Source organism: Lepisosteus platostomus, chromosome 22 (assembly GCF_059453375.1).
Source record: "Lepisosteus platostomus isolate fLepPlt1 chromosome 22, fLepPlt1.hap1, whole genome shotgun sequence".
Taxonomy (NCBI): Eukaryota; Metazoa; Chordata; class Actinopteri; order Semionotiformes; family Lepisosteidae; genus Lepisosteus; species Lepisosteus platostomus.
The window spans coordinates 16,673,295-16,688,651 of NC_142632.1; the positions used below are offsets into that span (position 1 = coordinate 16,673,295).

The 15,357-nt window shown below is 43.4% G+C and overlaps 1 protein-coding gene across 3 annotated transcripts in view; it reads left to right on the forward strand.

Moving 5' to 3' along the window:
- Positions 1-15,357, forward strand: part of lig3 (ligase III, DNA, ATP-dependent) — a 16,882-nt gene continuing 1,525 nt past the window's right edge. Inside the window, exons 1-20 of one of the 3 annotated variants that reach the window (XR_015929013.1) lie at positions 1-129; positions 1,003-1,575; positions 2,632-2,730; positions 3,163-3,351; positions 4,177-4,328; positions 5,320-5,486; positions 6,103-6,180; positions 7,350-7,518; positions 7,865-8,020; positions 8,419-8,550; positions 9,255-9,334; positions 10,156-10,243; positions 10,950-11,027; positions 11,546-11,669; positions 12,193-12,335; positions 13,036-13,110; positions 13,525-13,671; positions 13,865-14,024; positions 14,583-14,693; positions 15,069-15,152. Coding sequence is in view for 2 of the 3 variants with exons in the window: in XM_088615758.1 (XP_088471884.1) it covers positions 1,032-1,575; positions 2,632-2,730; positions 3,163-3,351; positions 4,177-4,328; positions 5,320-5,486; positions 6,103-6,180; positions 7,350-7,518; positions 7,865-8,020; positions 8,419-8,550; positions 9,255-9,334; positions 10,156-10,243; positions 10,950-11,027; positions 11,546-11,669; positions 12,193-12,335; positions 13,036-13,110; positions 13,525-13,671; positions 13,865-14,024; positions 14,583-14,689; positions 15,066-15,152 (2,775 nt within the window). In the remaining variant the exon portion in view is untranslated. Of the gene's footprint in view, positions 130-1,002; positions 1,576-2,631; positions 2,731-3,162; positions 3,352-4,176; positions 4,329-5,319; positions 5,487-6,102; positions 6,181-7,349; positions 7,519-7,864; positions 8,021-8,418; positions 8,551-9,254; positions 9,335-10,155; positions 10,244-10,949; positions 11,028-11,545; positions 11,670-12,192; positions 12,336-13,035; positions 13,111-13,524; positions 13,672-13,864; positions 14,025-14,582; positions 14,694-15,065; positions 15,153-15,357 lie in introns of all 3 variants that reach the window. The other 2 variants (XM_088615758.1, XM_088615760.1) reach the window with 2 other exon arrangements.

Below are 15,357 nucleotides of genomic sequence, written 5' to 3' on the forward strand. Positions count from 1 at the left end.
CAGGAAACAAAAGGGGAACGTGGCTGGTGTTTAAAGGGGAAATCTCACATTGAAAATAACACACTACAGTGGAGAAAATGATAAGTACAAAAATAGCACAAACACATCTGTAACAAACGAATAACACCGGTAAGCATGGTCTTAAGCATTTTTATTGTAAAGTGCATTTTACATAAGGTTCCTGATTTTTTCCGTGGCGTTGGGAAATTAAAATGTCTGTTTTAGCTGTGGTCGAGCACGGCACAGTGGATTCTAAAAGCGAAAGACATTTTACTGGGAACTTGTGCGTTACAGCAAACAGCAAACTCGAAGTGGTGGGAAATTAAGGCCATCTATAATCTATCTGTTCTTTAATTAAGCCATTTTTGTGTTTTCACACAATACTAAAATCGGTCAAGTTGAAGAAAGTGTGCTTTGCACTACGAATTTTATTTTTTAATTTAAAAGCCGAATAGAGTGGACAAAAATGTTGATGACATAACTATTTCAGCTTGAAACCACGTAAAGTGTATATGATTATTAGCCATGAAGGGTGATAATCTTAGAATATCTTCATTTGCCTGGTACAGTATAATATCATAATTTAAGACTATCCTGCATGGTGCAACATTGTAGTCATACAGAGATTAAGGAAACAGGCTGCCTTCTGTTAGAATGTTGCTTAATGAAAAAAAAACATCTGTTCTCGCGGAGCCGATTTCTTTTGCCACAAGATATTTTGTAGAATAGCATCTGCATTTAAGGGGACTTTGCCGAGTTTTTTTTTAATCAACTGCACCCAATTCACAACTTCGGTCAAAAAGCCCAGGCTCACGCTGAAACTAAACTCATGAAGGAAAAGCGTTGTTTTCTGGGCACTCTTCTTGATAAAGACAGAAAAAAACTAGTTAATCGAATCCGCTATGGCGCGACCTGGAAATAGCTCCAGGAGAAGTTCTCCATTGCTCACTTTTCTGTGAAAGGCGTTTATCTGCTGATTCTCCATGCTTTCTTCCCCCTCAGGTGTTAAAGTGATGAGCTAGGTATGCTTCATGCTTAAACTCTGCACCCACCAAACAAGCAGAGCACTTTTCAGCACACTGCTGCTCAAACTGTTCCAGAATCGGGCTTCTGCCAGCGAATCCGCTCAGTCCTTCAACTTCCACCGGAGTGCCACGTGTGCGGCCTATAGCTCCCGGTCCCAGGCCTTCCTCGGCAAGCCTTGGCACGCCTGTGCCCGGACCCCAGCGTCTCGAGCTTTCCACCTGTCCTGGTCCCCGTGTGGCGGCGGCGGCGGCGAGCGCGAGGCCATGCCCGAGCAACGGTACTGCGTGGAGTACGCCAAGCGCGGCACAGCCGGCTGCAAGAAGTGCAAGGAGAAGATCGTCAAGGGGCTGGTGCGCATCGGCAAGATCGTGCCCAACCCCTTCAGCGAGTCCGCGGGCGACATGAAGGAGTGGTACCACGTCAAGTGCATGTTCGAGAAGCTGGAGCGCGCCCGGATCACCACCCGGAGGATCGAGGACATAACGGACCTGGAGGGCTGGGAGGAGGTGCAGGATGAGGATAAGGAGCTCATCAACAAGCACATTGCAGGTGGGGAGGGGGGGGGGGGGTGCTTCTGTTTCAGTTAGTCAATGTGGGAATGGGAGTTCTGAATCCATGACACTGGCTCCCCAGTCCTGCTGGTCCTGATTCTGGACCGCGGGTTGCCCAAGTCTCTTCAGAGCCATGATTCCCAATGCTGGCCCTGGAGAAACACTGTCTCGTCTGTTTTCCTTCTTGTAGTTGAGTTATTCAGCACTGGCTAATTGATTTCAGTTTTCTAATGGGGCGTGTTAGAAAAATTTCCTCTCAGCTCACCAATGGGATTTGCAATTGGTATTGGCCTGGAATGTAACCAGTTGGACATCTGCAAAATCTTAATTTGGGTGTGTCTGATACAGTGCCACTCCTACCTAAGTCTGTTCATTGCCAGGTGATGAATTTGTAAGAGCTGTTTACTCTAAAATAAAGGAAAGGTTATGTGTGTAAGTTCTATATGATGATGCAGTACCCTTGTCACTCAGGACTGACCTAAACAAGTAAAAACAAGCAAGAATAAGTCAGCATTAAACATTTGAGATTTAGAGCTCAGCTGGACTGACATATAGGATCATATAGTGTTCCTCCAGGACCAAGACTGGGAACCACAGCCTTAGAGCAGCAGCTGAAGAGCCAGGAGAAGATGCTAAACTGGTCTAATAAAGACAAGAATGTTCTGATTTAGGTTATTATGAGCTCAGCTGTAGTGAAAACCTATAGACACACCGACCCTTCAGGTCCAAGATTGGGAACCAGTGTGCTTTTATATGACTGAAAAAGAAAAAAAGTTGGGAACCATTAATTCTTGAGATGGATAATGCTTAAGAAGACAGCAGGCAAAACACTTATTCATGAATCATTCTCACAGATTTTACCATGAGAATGTTTATTAAAATTAATCTGGAAACATATCTTTCTGTTATGTATTGTCCACTTATTCTTTAGGAATTTTGAAATTGGGATTTATTGTAACTCTTATGTTGCTATGCGTAATTAAAAATGTATTTCTTAAAGGGGCAGGGTACAAACTAACAGGACACTGTTTTTTGTGTGTGGTTGCTTGGCTAGATCTGGCTGCGAAGACTAACCACAGCCCTAAGAAGAAGGTTCAGACTGGCCTGGCTGACCTGTCCCCTGTGACGCCACGCAAGTTCTCTGGATTCACTGGTAAGAAGGTGCTGCCGCTCTCTCAGCCTTCTTCATTGTCACAGTTTGCTCTTTCCTGTCCTGTACTGTAGCCGACTGAAAGCCACGAGCAGCAGGAAGAAATAGTCAAAGTTTCTCCAATCTGCCTAAGTCAACCTTTTTTAGAGCACAGTTTTAATCAGTTGATGTGTAAACTGAAGTAAAGAGAACAGGCAAAATGATCCACTAAAAGATCACGTGACATCGCGGGAGTATTTCCAGTTAATAAAAATGGGGATGACTGCGATGGACTGGCGTCCTGTCCAGGGTGTATCCTGCCTTGCGTCTATTGCCTTCTGGGATTGGCTCCAGCTACCCCATGGCCTTGGATGGTATTGGTTAAGATGGTTAGAAACTGGATGACTGGTCATTTCTTCTGCGCCCATGGGTAACCCTGTCGATTGTGACTGACAGCCGCCAAGCCTGGCACCTCCAGCTCTCCTGGGGGCTCCAGCAGCCTGTCGGCCCAGCTGTCTGACCCCAGCCACAAGGACTGCCTGTTGCGGGAGTTCCGCAAGCTGTGCGCCATGGTGGCGGAGAAGGCCAGTTACAACGTCAAGACGCAGATAATCCAGGACTTCCTGAAGAAGGGCTCCAGTGGGGGTGAGTGCCCGCCCGTGAACAAAGGGTCAGTTAATACAGGCTAATGTTGCATTCGGCAGCTCACGTCAGCAAAGTCTCGAGCTGATCGTAGGTAAAAATTGTCGTGCCTTTGTCTTCCGCATGAAGGAGAACTCATTTAAAATAATTCAGGTGGGTAGCTGCGTTGGCATGTGTACGCTGTGAAGGAACAAGTTATAGGTTTATTCCATGCTGAAAAGAGAAGAAAACACAACGTTTCGGCTGTGGAGCCCTCTTCAGATGTCATACCTGAAGAACCCACCTGAAGAAGGCTCCATGGCCGAAACGATGTGTTTTCTTCTCTTTTCAGCATGGAATCAACCTATTACTTGTTCATTTAAACAAATGTGACCATTTGAAAATCATCGCCAGCCGTAAACGTTTTTACAGTTTTCTATTGCTTGCAGGCTATATGCAAAACACGTAACACTCTGAAGCTCAAAGTGATAAAATCACACACAGTTTGATTTTAACCATTGTGCATTGACGCTTAGAAATCGAGGGTTTTACTTTATCTTATTAAAACAGCAATTCGCTGTTTCAGAACACCATTGATGCTTTGAGTCGAAAAGAAAGGCCTGTGGTTTTATTGAGTTGCTCGGTGTTTATGCAGTTTTTAAGTGTAGAATGCAGAATTTTCATCCTTAATTTATGCAGAACAGTGAACAGACCCCTTCCGTTTTTGAATCCAGGTGACGGCAGGCCTGGGCACAGTTGTTCGTACTCCGAGACCCCACCCCTGGAAAAGGCCGCTGCCCCAGTGTTAACCCCCTTGTATCTGTGTTCCCGCCCCCCGGCTCGTTGCAGACGGTTTCCGCGGAGACCTGTACCTGACCGTGAAGCTGCTGCTCCCGGGGGTGATCAAGAGCGTGTACAACCTGAACGACAAGCAGATCGTCAAGCTGTTCAGCCGCATCTTCAACAGCAGCCAGGACGACATGGTGCGGGACCTTGAGCAGGTCAGGCCCTCCTCCTCCTCCTCCTCCTCCTCCTCGTGTCTCCGCCGCTCCGCCTGCACGCTGATCTCGGCAGCAGGCCCTGGATTGGGAGGCACTGGCGAAAATATTTTATCAGGAAAAACGGGAAGATTTGTGCTCTGTGTCGAGCAATTGTTTTCGAAACAAGGTACGGGGCTTGCTGATCTTCCACAGAACTAGATCCTGGGTAAACGGAATAGAAGGGGGGAGGATTTATTCTGCTGTGGAAAAGATTTTCAGTGAGTTTTGCAAATGCTTCACCAAATTCAGCACAGACCTTTTGTATTGCGGTACAGTTTCTGATATGTATTAGCGTTATATACTATTTTTCGCTTCTAACATGAGATACAAACTGAGAAAAAAGTCATTTGTGCTGTACAGTATTTCTGCTCCAGCCTTTCTTAGTATGCGCTTGAAATGCAGTCTTAATTTGTTACATTTTGGTGTATTAATTTCTGTGTCAGATGAAGCATTCATGTTATTTCAGTGTTAACACATTTTAAATAAAATATGTAGAGGAAAACTGAAGGATGATTAGTTTCTAAGAGCATTATGCTTTGAAGTATGTAGCCTGATGTAGCCAGCATTTTCAAACTTAATCTGTATTTTCCCAACATGCATTATAATACTTCTCAAACCTGTTAGAGGTAACTTATTTTGCTAGTTATTATACCTGTATACACTTGATGTATGAGTAAATAATGATGAAATTGCAGTTTGCTTGTCCTTTGCTTCAATTTAAACCCCCTGAGGTGTGGAAGGACATAATAAAAATAAAAATAATAAAAGCAGAGTTCAAATCCAAACACCTGCGTGAGAGGTTGAACAGTGCTTCAAGGTCAAGTGATGTTTGTGGCTTGTCTGTAAGCCCTTCCTGCTCCCCTTTTATCCCAAACCAAACTGTAACATCCCTGACATCTCTGTTGCAATTTAGAAAAATGTAATATTGTTTTTTTCTCTTCTTGGTGAACAGGGTGATGTCTCGGAGACAGTGCGGATATTTTTTGAGGCAAGCAAATCTTTCCCCCCAGCGGCCAAGAGTTTGCTGACAATCCAGGAGGTGGATGGCTTCCTGACCCGCATGTCGTGGCTGACCAGAGAGGACGAGCAGCAGAAAGCGCTGGAGGAGATATCAAAAAAGTAAGATGCTGTCAAGAAGTTAGCTGGTCTCTGGCTTACTTCTTTTTGACAGAGTCACAGTTGTCTGCAGCATTGTTATCATGTATTCCAATCTCATAAAACCTTAGGATCTCTTATACGGTTGTATGTGGCAGCACTGGGACGGGAGAACTTTTAAAGGTTGCTGCTGTATGGTATTGGAGGCAAGGCGCTGTGCTTCAGAAGAGATGATAAACTCAGGCAGTGATTAGGTCATCAAGTGTATGCAGCAGTGTGGAGCAGTGATCAAGTTTGTGGGTTCACATCCCAGGTGAGACTGGTGTTGTGCTTCACCTGAATCGTTTCAGTAAAGTATTCTGCTATATACGAGGGTGCAATTATAATTCTCTTTGGATAAAAGTGCCAGCCAAAAAAATATAATAAATTATGTGAGGATCAGGTCAGTACTGGGATGGGTGGTGGAAAGAGAAGGAATTAGGAATTGGAAGGAATATTCAAAAACATGCTCTGACGTGGTGTTTTGCTGCTGTAAAATGACTGAATTCATTTTTATAGTGTCTCCTATCCAGATTGTGATAAAACCCAAGTGTGGTTTATAGGAGGGAGCTATGTGATAACGTTCTTGTTTTTGTTCTAGGTCTACAGCTAACGACCTGAAGTGTATCATTAGGCTCATCAAACACGACTTGAAAATGAATGCCGGTGCCAAACATGTGTAAGTGTTTTTGAAAAAACACGTGAAGTGTCAAAACAAAATTGAAACTTGCATTTAACTTTAAAGTTCTTCACAAATAACTTTGTTGTTCCACAGTTTGCTCTGTTTGTTTATTTTTTTTCTACCTAAGAAACAATAGAAGAGAATTAGTGGGAAAGAACTCACATATTTCTTTATTTTCCATTAGGAGTGATTAAAGGAATCTTCAGTCGTTAGAATTAAGTCATTGTAGTATGTCAGTTTAGTGCATTAGACCGCTTGAAATATCCTTTATGGCTTCTAAAGATTTTAGTAAGAATATGCAAACATTCTCCAAGTTACTTACAAGGTCTTAATACAATATGATATTTGCAGCATAGCAGAGCTATTAACTTAGCAAATACAATAAAATAAATTTAATGAAGCTGAACACATTTTAAAGATCTTTATATTTACACAAAGCTGCTGTAAATGCTGTTCAGTAAGTGCCATACAAAACCAGCTGTGAAGGAAGATTACAACCACAATTAGTTTTCTCGTTTGCACATACCATTTTAATAAAAAGAACAAATGTCAGATAGAATGAGCTTTGTGACTTTAAAACCTGTAGCGGCAGTCAACTGGCAGAACCCAGTGTAAACTGAAAAGGCTAAATGACTAAGTAAATGCCCAACAGTTTTTAATTATTTTTTGGGGGGTTTCTTAACATTTTTCAAAAACATGCAGGAGATAACTAGGGTCAAGTCTTTCAGACTGAATACAAGGCATTCAGAAAAAGTTGTTTTCCTCCTTAAGTAAGTCTGCGTGTTTTTTTTTATATTTTGAAAGCTTTCAACCCAAGTATGGACATGAATATTGCAATATTACAATGTAGTTAGAGCCTTTGAAGGGTGTTTAGAACATCCATCCACCCATCCAGGCTTTTTTCAGAAGCCAGTTAACCTGCCAGTATGCTTTTGGACTGTGAGAGGAAACCCACTCAAACGCAGGGAGAACATGCAAACTCCATGCAGATAGCAACCTCTGGCCCAGATCTGAACAGCATTGCAAGGCAACAATGCTAACCACTGTGCCACCCTGCTTCCCCCTTCTGAGAATATGAACCGCACCTAACTGTAACTGCAAAGACATAATTCTTTCTGTTTTTATGCGTCTTGCGTATAAAGAGCGTGTTTCTTGTCCCTGTACAGCCTGGATGCTGTGGATCCCAATGCCTACGATGCCTTCAAGGCCTCGCGGAACCTCGCCGATGTCATCGAGAGGGTGCTCCGCAACCAGCAGGACTCGGCCAATGGCTCCGGCCCCAGGAAGACCCTGAGCGTAGAAGCCTCCCTCATGACCCCCGTGCAGCCCATGCTGGTGAGTAACCCACACCAGACAGCCTGCAGCGACTGAGGCGCTTTGACAATGTGCTGCATGTATTCCAAAACCAGGTTCCCCGAGCTGCCTACAGTATGACCTCGGTGTTCGCAAGGATCCGGTATCTTGAAGTCTCCACTAACGGTGAATTTGCTAGCACGGGACTTAATACGCTGTGACTGTGAAACAAGCATTTACAAGATTAAAAATGCAGCTCGTGTAGATCGGCTTTAAGACTGAACTGGGGCTCTCCGGGTTCAAGGCGGTAAGGAGCCAGTTCAGCGTTGCATCGAAGGGGAGGTGGGGGTTAGCTTGTTTTGAAGATGGTGTGCTGTGTCGCTCGCAGGCAGAGGCATGCAAGTCCGTGGAGTACGCCATGAAGAAGTGCCCCAATGGGATGTACTCCGAGATCAAGTACGACGGGGAGAGGGTGCAGGTCCACAAGAACGGAGACCACTTCAGCTACTTCAGTCGCAGCCTCAAGCCTGTGCTGCCACACAAGGTGAGGGGCCGCACAGAGAGACCGGCCTTCCTGAGGAATCACAGCTGAGATCAGTGCTGAATGGCACCTCAGACCAACTTCTACCGTTCTTTAAGATTTCAGATTTCCATATTGTATCCACCTAAACCATGTTTACTATTCCATGAGTTTATTTAACTCAATCTAGTTCTTGTTTGGAAATATTTACTGTCCGAGGTTTTATTTTTGACCAGTCTTATTTATTCCAAATACTGGATCTAACTTTAAAGACACAATTCTTTGTTTTTTATCTGTCTTGTATATAAAGAGCTAGTTTTAAAGTTAATTTTCTTGCACGTTGCATTTTTAAAAAACGTCTAAATTACGTTTAGACATGGGCTAACCACTAACCACTCCATCTCTGATGCCTCTTTGTTTAGGTGGCCCATTTCAAAGAGTATATTCCCCAGGCTTTTCCTGGAGGCCACAGCATGATTCTGGATGCGGAGGTATTGCTGATTGATACCAAAACCAGCAAACCCTTGCCCTTCGGGACCCTGGGGGTACACAAGGTGGGGATCCCTATCTTACACCATGTACTAGTATGGTTTCAGCTTGCACCTGAGTGAAGCATTGCTGTCAGGTCTACTGAAGACAGACGTCACTCCTCCATTTAACTAAAAATCACCATCTGAAATCCCGTCACATCCAGGTCAAATGGTTTAATACCTTGTGTTTTTTTTATCTTGACTGAAGATTAAGAAAGTGGGAAGTGAAAGTGAAAACCTGATCATTTTCAGCAGCTCTCCTAATTGACCACAGCAACCTAGGAGAGACAATTAAGAGAGTCCAGATGTAGAACTGAAAATAGTCCAGTTGTCTTAGTGAAGAAATCACAGGCACCTCTATGAAATGAGAGAATAATGGATTGGGAAATAGGAAGAAGTAGTTTCCTAGATCAGCACGTTTTCTGAAATATACGAAGTTGATTCCTTTTAAACTTGTTAGATTTAAATATTCTACAATTCTGGTACAGTATGACCTGGAGAAAATGACCGGTTCTCTTTGATTTTAGCAGCACCTGCTGCTGAAATGCTGAAACAAGGAGGCTCAGCTCACCCGATCTCTTTCTGACCTCATTTGGTGTCTGCTCTGTGGGCTGTTTCTGTGGCGCTTTTACGGAAAGTGTTCAGCATAGACTCTAAATCTTCACACTCGTGTCACTTGTATGAATTACATGGTTTTTCTTCTAAGGGCTCCAATGTTTTCATTTCAGAAAGCGGCCTTCCAAGATGCCAAGGTCTGCTTGTTTGTGTTTGACTGTATTTACTTCAATGGAGTGAGTCTCATGGAGAGGTATGTTTATTTTTATCATCTCAAAAATGTTTTCCAGAAAGTAGAATCCAATCTACAAGTGAACTAGAAATTCAGAACATATATTTTTTAAATTAAGAATACAAATTAGAACAAAAGTTGCTCAAATTCCTCTTTAGTTAGAAACATTCAGATGTGTAAAGCAAGGCTGAGCTCTTCTGTACTGAGATGCCACTCTTCCTTCTGCACTGGACTTTCACACCAGTGCCCCAGTGTGGTAACCAGGACCTGCTGCAGAAGCTGTCATCCTTTGAATAGCACACTAAACCGAGGTCCTGACTACATGGTCATGAAATAGTTCATGGCCCACTGCAAGAGTAATGGTGCTAACCCTGGTGTCCTGGCTAAATTCTCTTCTGGGTTTCTCCTGTCTGTCCTTTTCAAAGTTCCCCTTTAATTCAGTGAAGAATATTCTGTCTTCCACATGATCGTCTCTATTTTGCTGGTGCCGCAAAATAAAAAAAAGTGCCGCACTTAAAGAAGTGCTTTGCCATCCATTCAGATGAAAAGAGCATTATTATTATTAGTTTCTGTGATTTATCTTATGTGGTTTTTAGTTTATTGTGAGAAATTTAAAAATAAAATTTAAAAATGCTTTTTACTTCCAGCAGTATTCGTAAATCAGTGTACCTTAATTTCGGTTGTAAATGCATTTTTCTCCTGAATGATGGATGAATTTGAATTTGCGATCTTTGAATAATGTTTTTCGTTTTTTTTTTCTCATGGTATTATAGATGTACAGTAGGAAGCAGGCTGCACTTTATTTTAATTTCATGCCTTTTCTGGCTGGATGTGTTTTCCAGGCCACTGTGTGAGCGAAAGAAATTCCTCCAAGATAATATGGTTGAGGTCCCCAACAGGATCCTCCTCTCTGAAATGAAGCACGTCACTGTAAGTGAATACGTCTTAAAAAAATTCAGAGGTATCCCCAGAGGTGGGGGATATTGAAGCAAATGGCTTCTTTGGAAAAGCCCACAACCAGAGTGTAGGAGTTGGACAACCTGCTGTTGTAAAGGGACCTGCTGTATGCTTGCAGCAACGTTTTTAATTTCCTGGCTGGTACGAGCTTGAGCTTGCAGTGCAAAAAAATTAACAGCTCATTAAGAAGGCTGCTCAGCCCTGTGATGACATTAATGTTCCTCTGTCAGTGCGGGAGTGCAGTAAAGTGTGAGAGAAATAGAGAAATTGGTGATCCTGAAACATTGGATAAGGGATCACACTAAGTAATTCCTTGTTGGTACACAGGGTACATTACATATTGTAGATGCACACTTTTTGGAGCACTAAATGAGAACAACCTCTGCAGTTAATACTGATTAATACTGAAAATGCCTGCATACACTGGACAAAACTATATGTCTACCTTTAATGATACACTAACAAATCCTGTTTTTTTGGCTTGCTGTGGAGTTTAAGCTTAGTCATAGGTGTGTGCACACCCTTAGAAAATGCTCTGAACATTTACAGACATTGTCATAAACATCATTCTTGGACAAAGCAGAATGTGTCATATGTTGCTCCCTTTGGTAAAATGCAGTAAAAAATGTTGTTCTTTGCCTTTCTTTTTGTGTTTACTTGTGGTATTCTTTGTTTGCAGAAAGCAGCTGACCTGGCAGATATGATCACCCGCGTGATCAGAGAGGGGTTGGAGGGCCTGGTGCTGAAAGATTTGAAGGTCAGTCTTTTTTAAAAGGTGCTGAACTGCTGTAGAGTAAAAGTCTCTCCAAGCATCTTACATATGAATAATATACAGTGTTGCAAAGACAGAATGACTTCAGTAGCAAGACATTGCTGTCTCCAGAATCAAATTTTCCTTTTCTTTTGAAAACACTTAAGACCTCATATTACATCTTGTCCTAGAGGAGGTTCGATTATAAATGGCTAAAAGCTGATGTGTGAAAGATAATGCTAAGCACCATGTGTGGTAGCCTGTGGTTACCTGTGATGGTTGTGTTCATTATGAAACAGAAGATTTTCTGCTTTCAGTTACAGTGTAACTGTTTACATCCACATTTAAAAGAACTTTAAAAAATACACCCCAAAATGTATTATGTAGAAACAATTCCTTTTAATACTTAAACTTGTGCAATAATGTTTAATGCTGTGCAAAAGTGTAAGTATTTAATGTGGACATTTCAGGAAACATTATGCAGGTGCCTGCGTTGAAAGTGTTTGTTTCTCTGTGTCATTCAGAGCCACTATGAGCCAGGAAAGCGCCACTGGCTGAAGGTGAAGAAGGATTATCTGAACGAAGGGGCCATGGCCGACACTGCAGACCTGGTGGTTTTGGGGGCGTACTACGGGAAAGGGTCAAATGGTCAGGATGCATGAAATCACTATCTCCCTGAGGGGTTACATGGTGGTGTGGTGGTTTGCACTGTTTCGCCATTTTCCCTGGGTGCTCCAGTTCTCTCCCACACTACAGCACATGCAGGCTGGATCTCCTAAGTGCTCCCGTGTGTTTGTCCATGAAGAGCTGTGGTTCTGTCCATGTTGGATTCCTCCATTATACTCTGGGCTTCCAGGATAGGCTCCAATTTGTCCCAGCCCTTATGACAGATGTACGGCAGGAAAAATCCCCTTGAAATAACCTTTTTCGCCATTAACTTATTATTTCTTAATCAAACAATAAAGTGCTTGTATTATTGTGATGTACTATTCAGTTCCAATAGAATATATTGATGTATTTCATGAAGTTGAATGACTAAGTTTAAGAATGACGTATCCTTGATGTTATTTACTAGTTTGAATTGCTTGTTCTAGCCTTCATCCTGAAACGGGGTCTTGGTCAGGATGCGTGTGAACTGTTACTGCACCTGGGCTTGTCTTTGCATTTGCAGGTGGGATGATGTCTAGTTTCCTCATGGGCTGCTATGACCCGGAGTCGAAGCAGTGGTGCACCGTGACTAAGTGTTCTGGCGGGTACGACGATGCCACACTGGCGAGGCTGCAGAATGAGCTGGATGTGGTCAAAATCAGCAAGGTACACGCACAAAGGTGCACAACACCTGAGCAGAACGGAGGCCTGGGGCCTGAGGCTTATTCTCATAGCATCTCATTCTGTCTGGTGCAGTTCCTGCCAAAACAGAATCAGGCAGCATGCATACAGAGAAGAGTCCGTGGGGGAAATCCAGATCCCTTTAATGCACCTGTCTTTATTTTCCAAAACACAATTGATTGCAGTTTCTGACGTGGGCGTTGCAAGTTTCTGCTTTAAACCTTTGTTCAGGAGGAATTTGGTCTTCTCGATTGTTACTTGTTTGCAACTCCACTCCCTCAGGCGTGCTGTGGCCTTTCTTTGGAGTGAATCAGAGATTGTTATTTCAGCTGTTTTTGGAGTTGGCAAAACAATGAGTTTGTCTGAAAAATGTGTTTATTAGATGTGACTTTCCCTAAAAGAGCAGCATCCAATTACTGTGAGACATAACAAAGGCTGCACAACTAAGTAGGCTTTTTAAACTCAGTTCAAATCAGTTATATAATATGATTAGGTTCACAAAAGTCAGATGCGTAACATTGAAATAACATTGTTTATCTTTACTTAAAAAATGAAAATGAGAAATTCTTATGTGCTGAGACTAAAACAAAAATGTATAAAGTAAGCGCATTGTCTTTTTCTGTTCATGTGCTGCCTGTATGTTATCGGTTTATTAAAATGTGAAGAATTTCTTTTTTGCTTACAGGATCCAAGCAAAATCCCCAGCTGGCTGAAAATCAACAAGATCTACCACCCTGATTTTATTGCCCGAGATCCAGAAGTGAGTTTCTAGTGTCGTGTGAAAACTATTAAAAAAATAATAGAACATATTATTATAGTAATAAAAATAATACAAACAGAAATCCAGGCCGAACGATCGGTTTTCCAGCTTAACCTGACAAATTTGGTTTTGTGAAAGTCCTAGGTTTGTGTAACGCAGTTTTTGGCAAGTTTATAATGACAAAAGTGTTGTCTGCTCTTGCATAGTTATCGACAGTGATCATGTGAAATCTTTTTTCCAGAAGAGCAGTGTGTACTTGGTGAAATAAAGATTAATGCTTAAATATGATGACTGTGATCACTGTGGTGAAAACCGAGTGCTGGTGAGGCCCAGGCCTGGCAGCAAGGCTGATCCAGTCCGTGTGCGTCCGTGTGTGTGCGCGCGTGTCACTGACCTCGCTCTGTGTCCTGGCAGAAAGCGCCGGTGTGGGAGATCACCGGCGCGGAGTTCTCCAAGGCCGAGGCCCACACCGCGGATGGCATCTCCATCCGTTTCCCCCGCTGCACCCGTATCCGTGACGACAAGGACTGGCAGACGGCCACCAACCTGCCCCAGCTGAGGGTACGCTGCCCGTTTCACTCTGCTTCCCCCAGCTCGCGTCCTGGCTGCTGCATGTGCTCAGCGCCGCACGCCAATCAAGAGAGTAAAGACCTGGAGCGCCTCAGTGCGTGAATCACCTTAATAGTTTTCCCACGCAGGTGGAACCTCCATTCTCTGTTGTAACATTTCCTTTTTCGCTTTCCCCGTGCGGAAGGAGCTGTTTCGGATATCGAAGGAGCGGTGCGATTTTGAGTTGACTGCCGGGCTCTCGAAGTTCAGCAGCGATAAGGGCTCCTCGGGGGGAGACAGCGGGAGTAACTCCCCGTCCTCGACTCCGCGCAGGCCGTCCACCCCCAGCAAGCCCAGCACAGCCAGTGAGTGACGAGCTGTCGGCCTTCACCACAGTCGCCAGGCCGCCACGGCCATCAGCAGGGTCCAGGCTGATCTTATAACAAGTCTCTGGAACTTCTGTCTAATGATGTATAGTTATTACACCAAGCAATTCAAATTTAGTGTTCAGATCTTGTACCGTTGACCTGCAGGACGGTGGCTGTGGATGTGTCATACTTGTGTTGCATTGTTTAAGAGAAAGTGCTGCTCAGCATTAGTTTGAATTATCTCTTCCTCACTGCAGCTTGGAACAAACTGAGCTCTGTTTGGCTTTAATTCATTGCCACATCAAGCTAGTCTGATTCCCTGGGTGTTTTAAAAGCACAATGGGAATTAAGGAAGCCAGCTGGGGGATTTCATACCTCCTTCATCCTGGGTCTGGTGGCAAGTGTTCTGTAAGCCCTGATTTTCCTTTGAAATGTTCATTTTGTGCAGATTTACAATATGTATAAACGCCTGTGAAAAACGCCTATATAATTGTTGTGTATGTCCAGAAACAACAAAAAATGGTTGTTTAGCATATCCCCTGGTACTATCTACAGGCAGTAGCAGTGCATCCAAAGCCTCCTGCCTGCCCAAGACTGAGACGCCTTCTCCAGGAAAGGCTGTGAAGAGGAGACTGCCAGCAGATGAGCATGGTGGGAAAAAAGTAAGTCCCCAGTCCTTTTCCACACACCATTACTTTTCATGTGCTGCTTGCAAGCATGACTCCTTGGGGACCTGCTTAGAAGAAGCAGGAGTCAGAACCATTCAGCAGAGGGCTATATTCCCTCACGGAGAAAGTATTGACAGCTGTTAGTGAAACTATTGGAACGTCCGTATCCCCAGTTAGAACAAAACTGATCTTTTCTAGAAGAACTCTAAATATTTCCTTAGAGGTTTCTCTGTGAAGAAGTATCTTTGAAATCTGCGATCCTTGCCAAAAACTCAGCATAGGTTTTTTTCCTCTGCTTTAGAAGTCACTCCTTTCTGTTTAAAGCTTGTTCCATCATTTTGTCGTTTTGCCACATCAAAATGTTTCCTAGCAGAAAAAGGCCGAAGCTGTGCACAGTAACGGGGAGAGCAAACTGAAAACGGTTTCTTCTCAACCAGCAGAGCCCAAGCAAGACAAGGTTAGTATTTCTCTGACCTTTGTTTTGGGAAGCTTATATCGTTCCTTATACTGTAACAGTTGCAGTGTGCTAAATTCACAGCCTCAGTAGATAAAGCTCCACTTTGCCACGTTAAACACATAACGGCTTGTCTAGTCTTCTGATGCTTCCACATCTAGTTCATTCCATCTCTATTAATAAGGCATGTGCATCCTGCGGTGAAAGG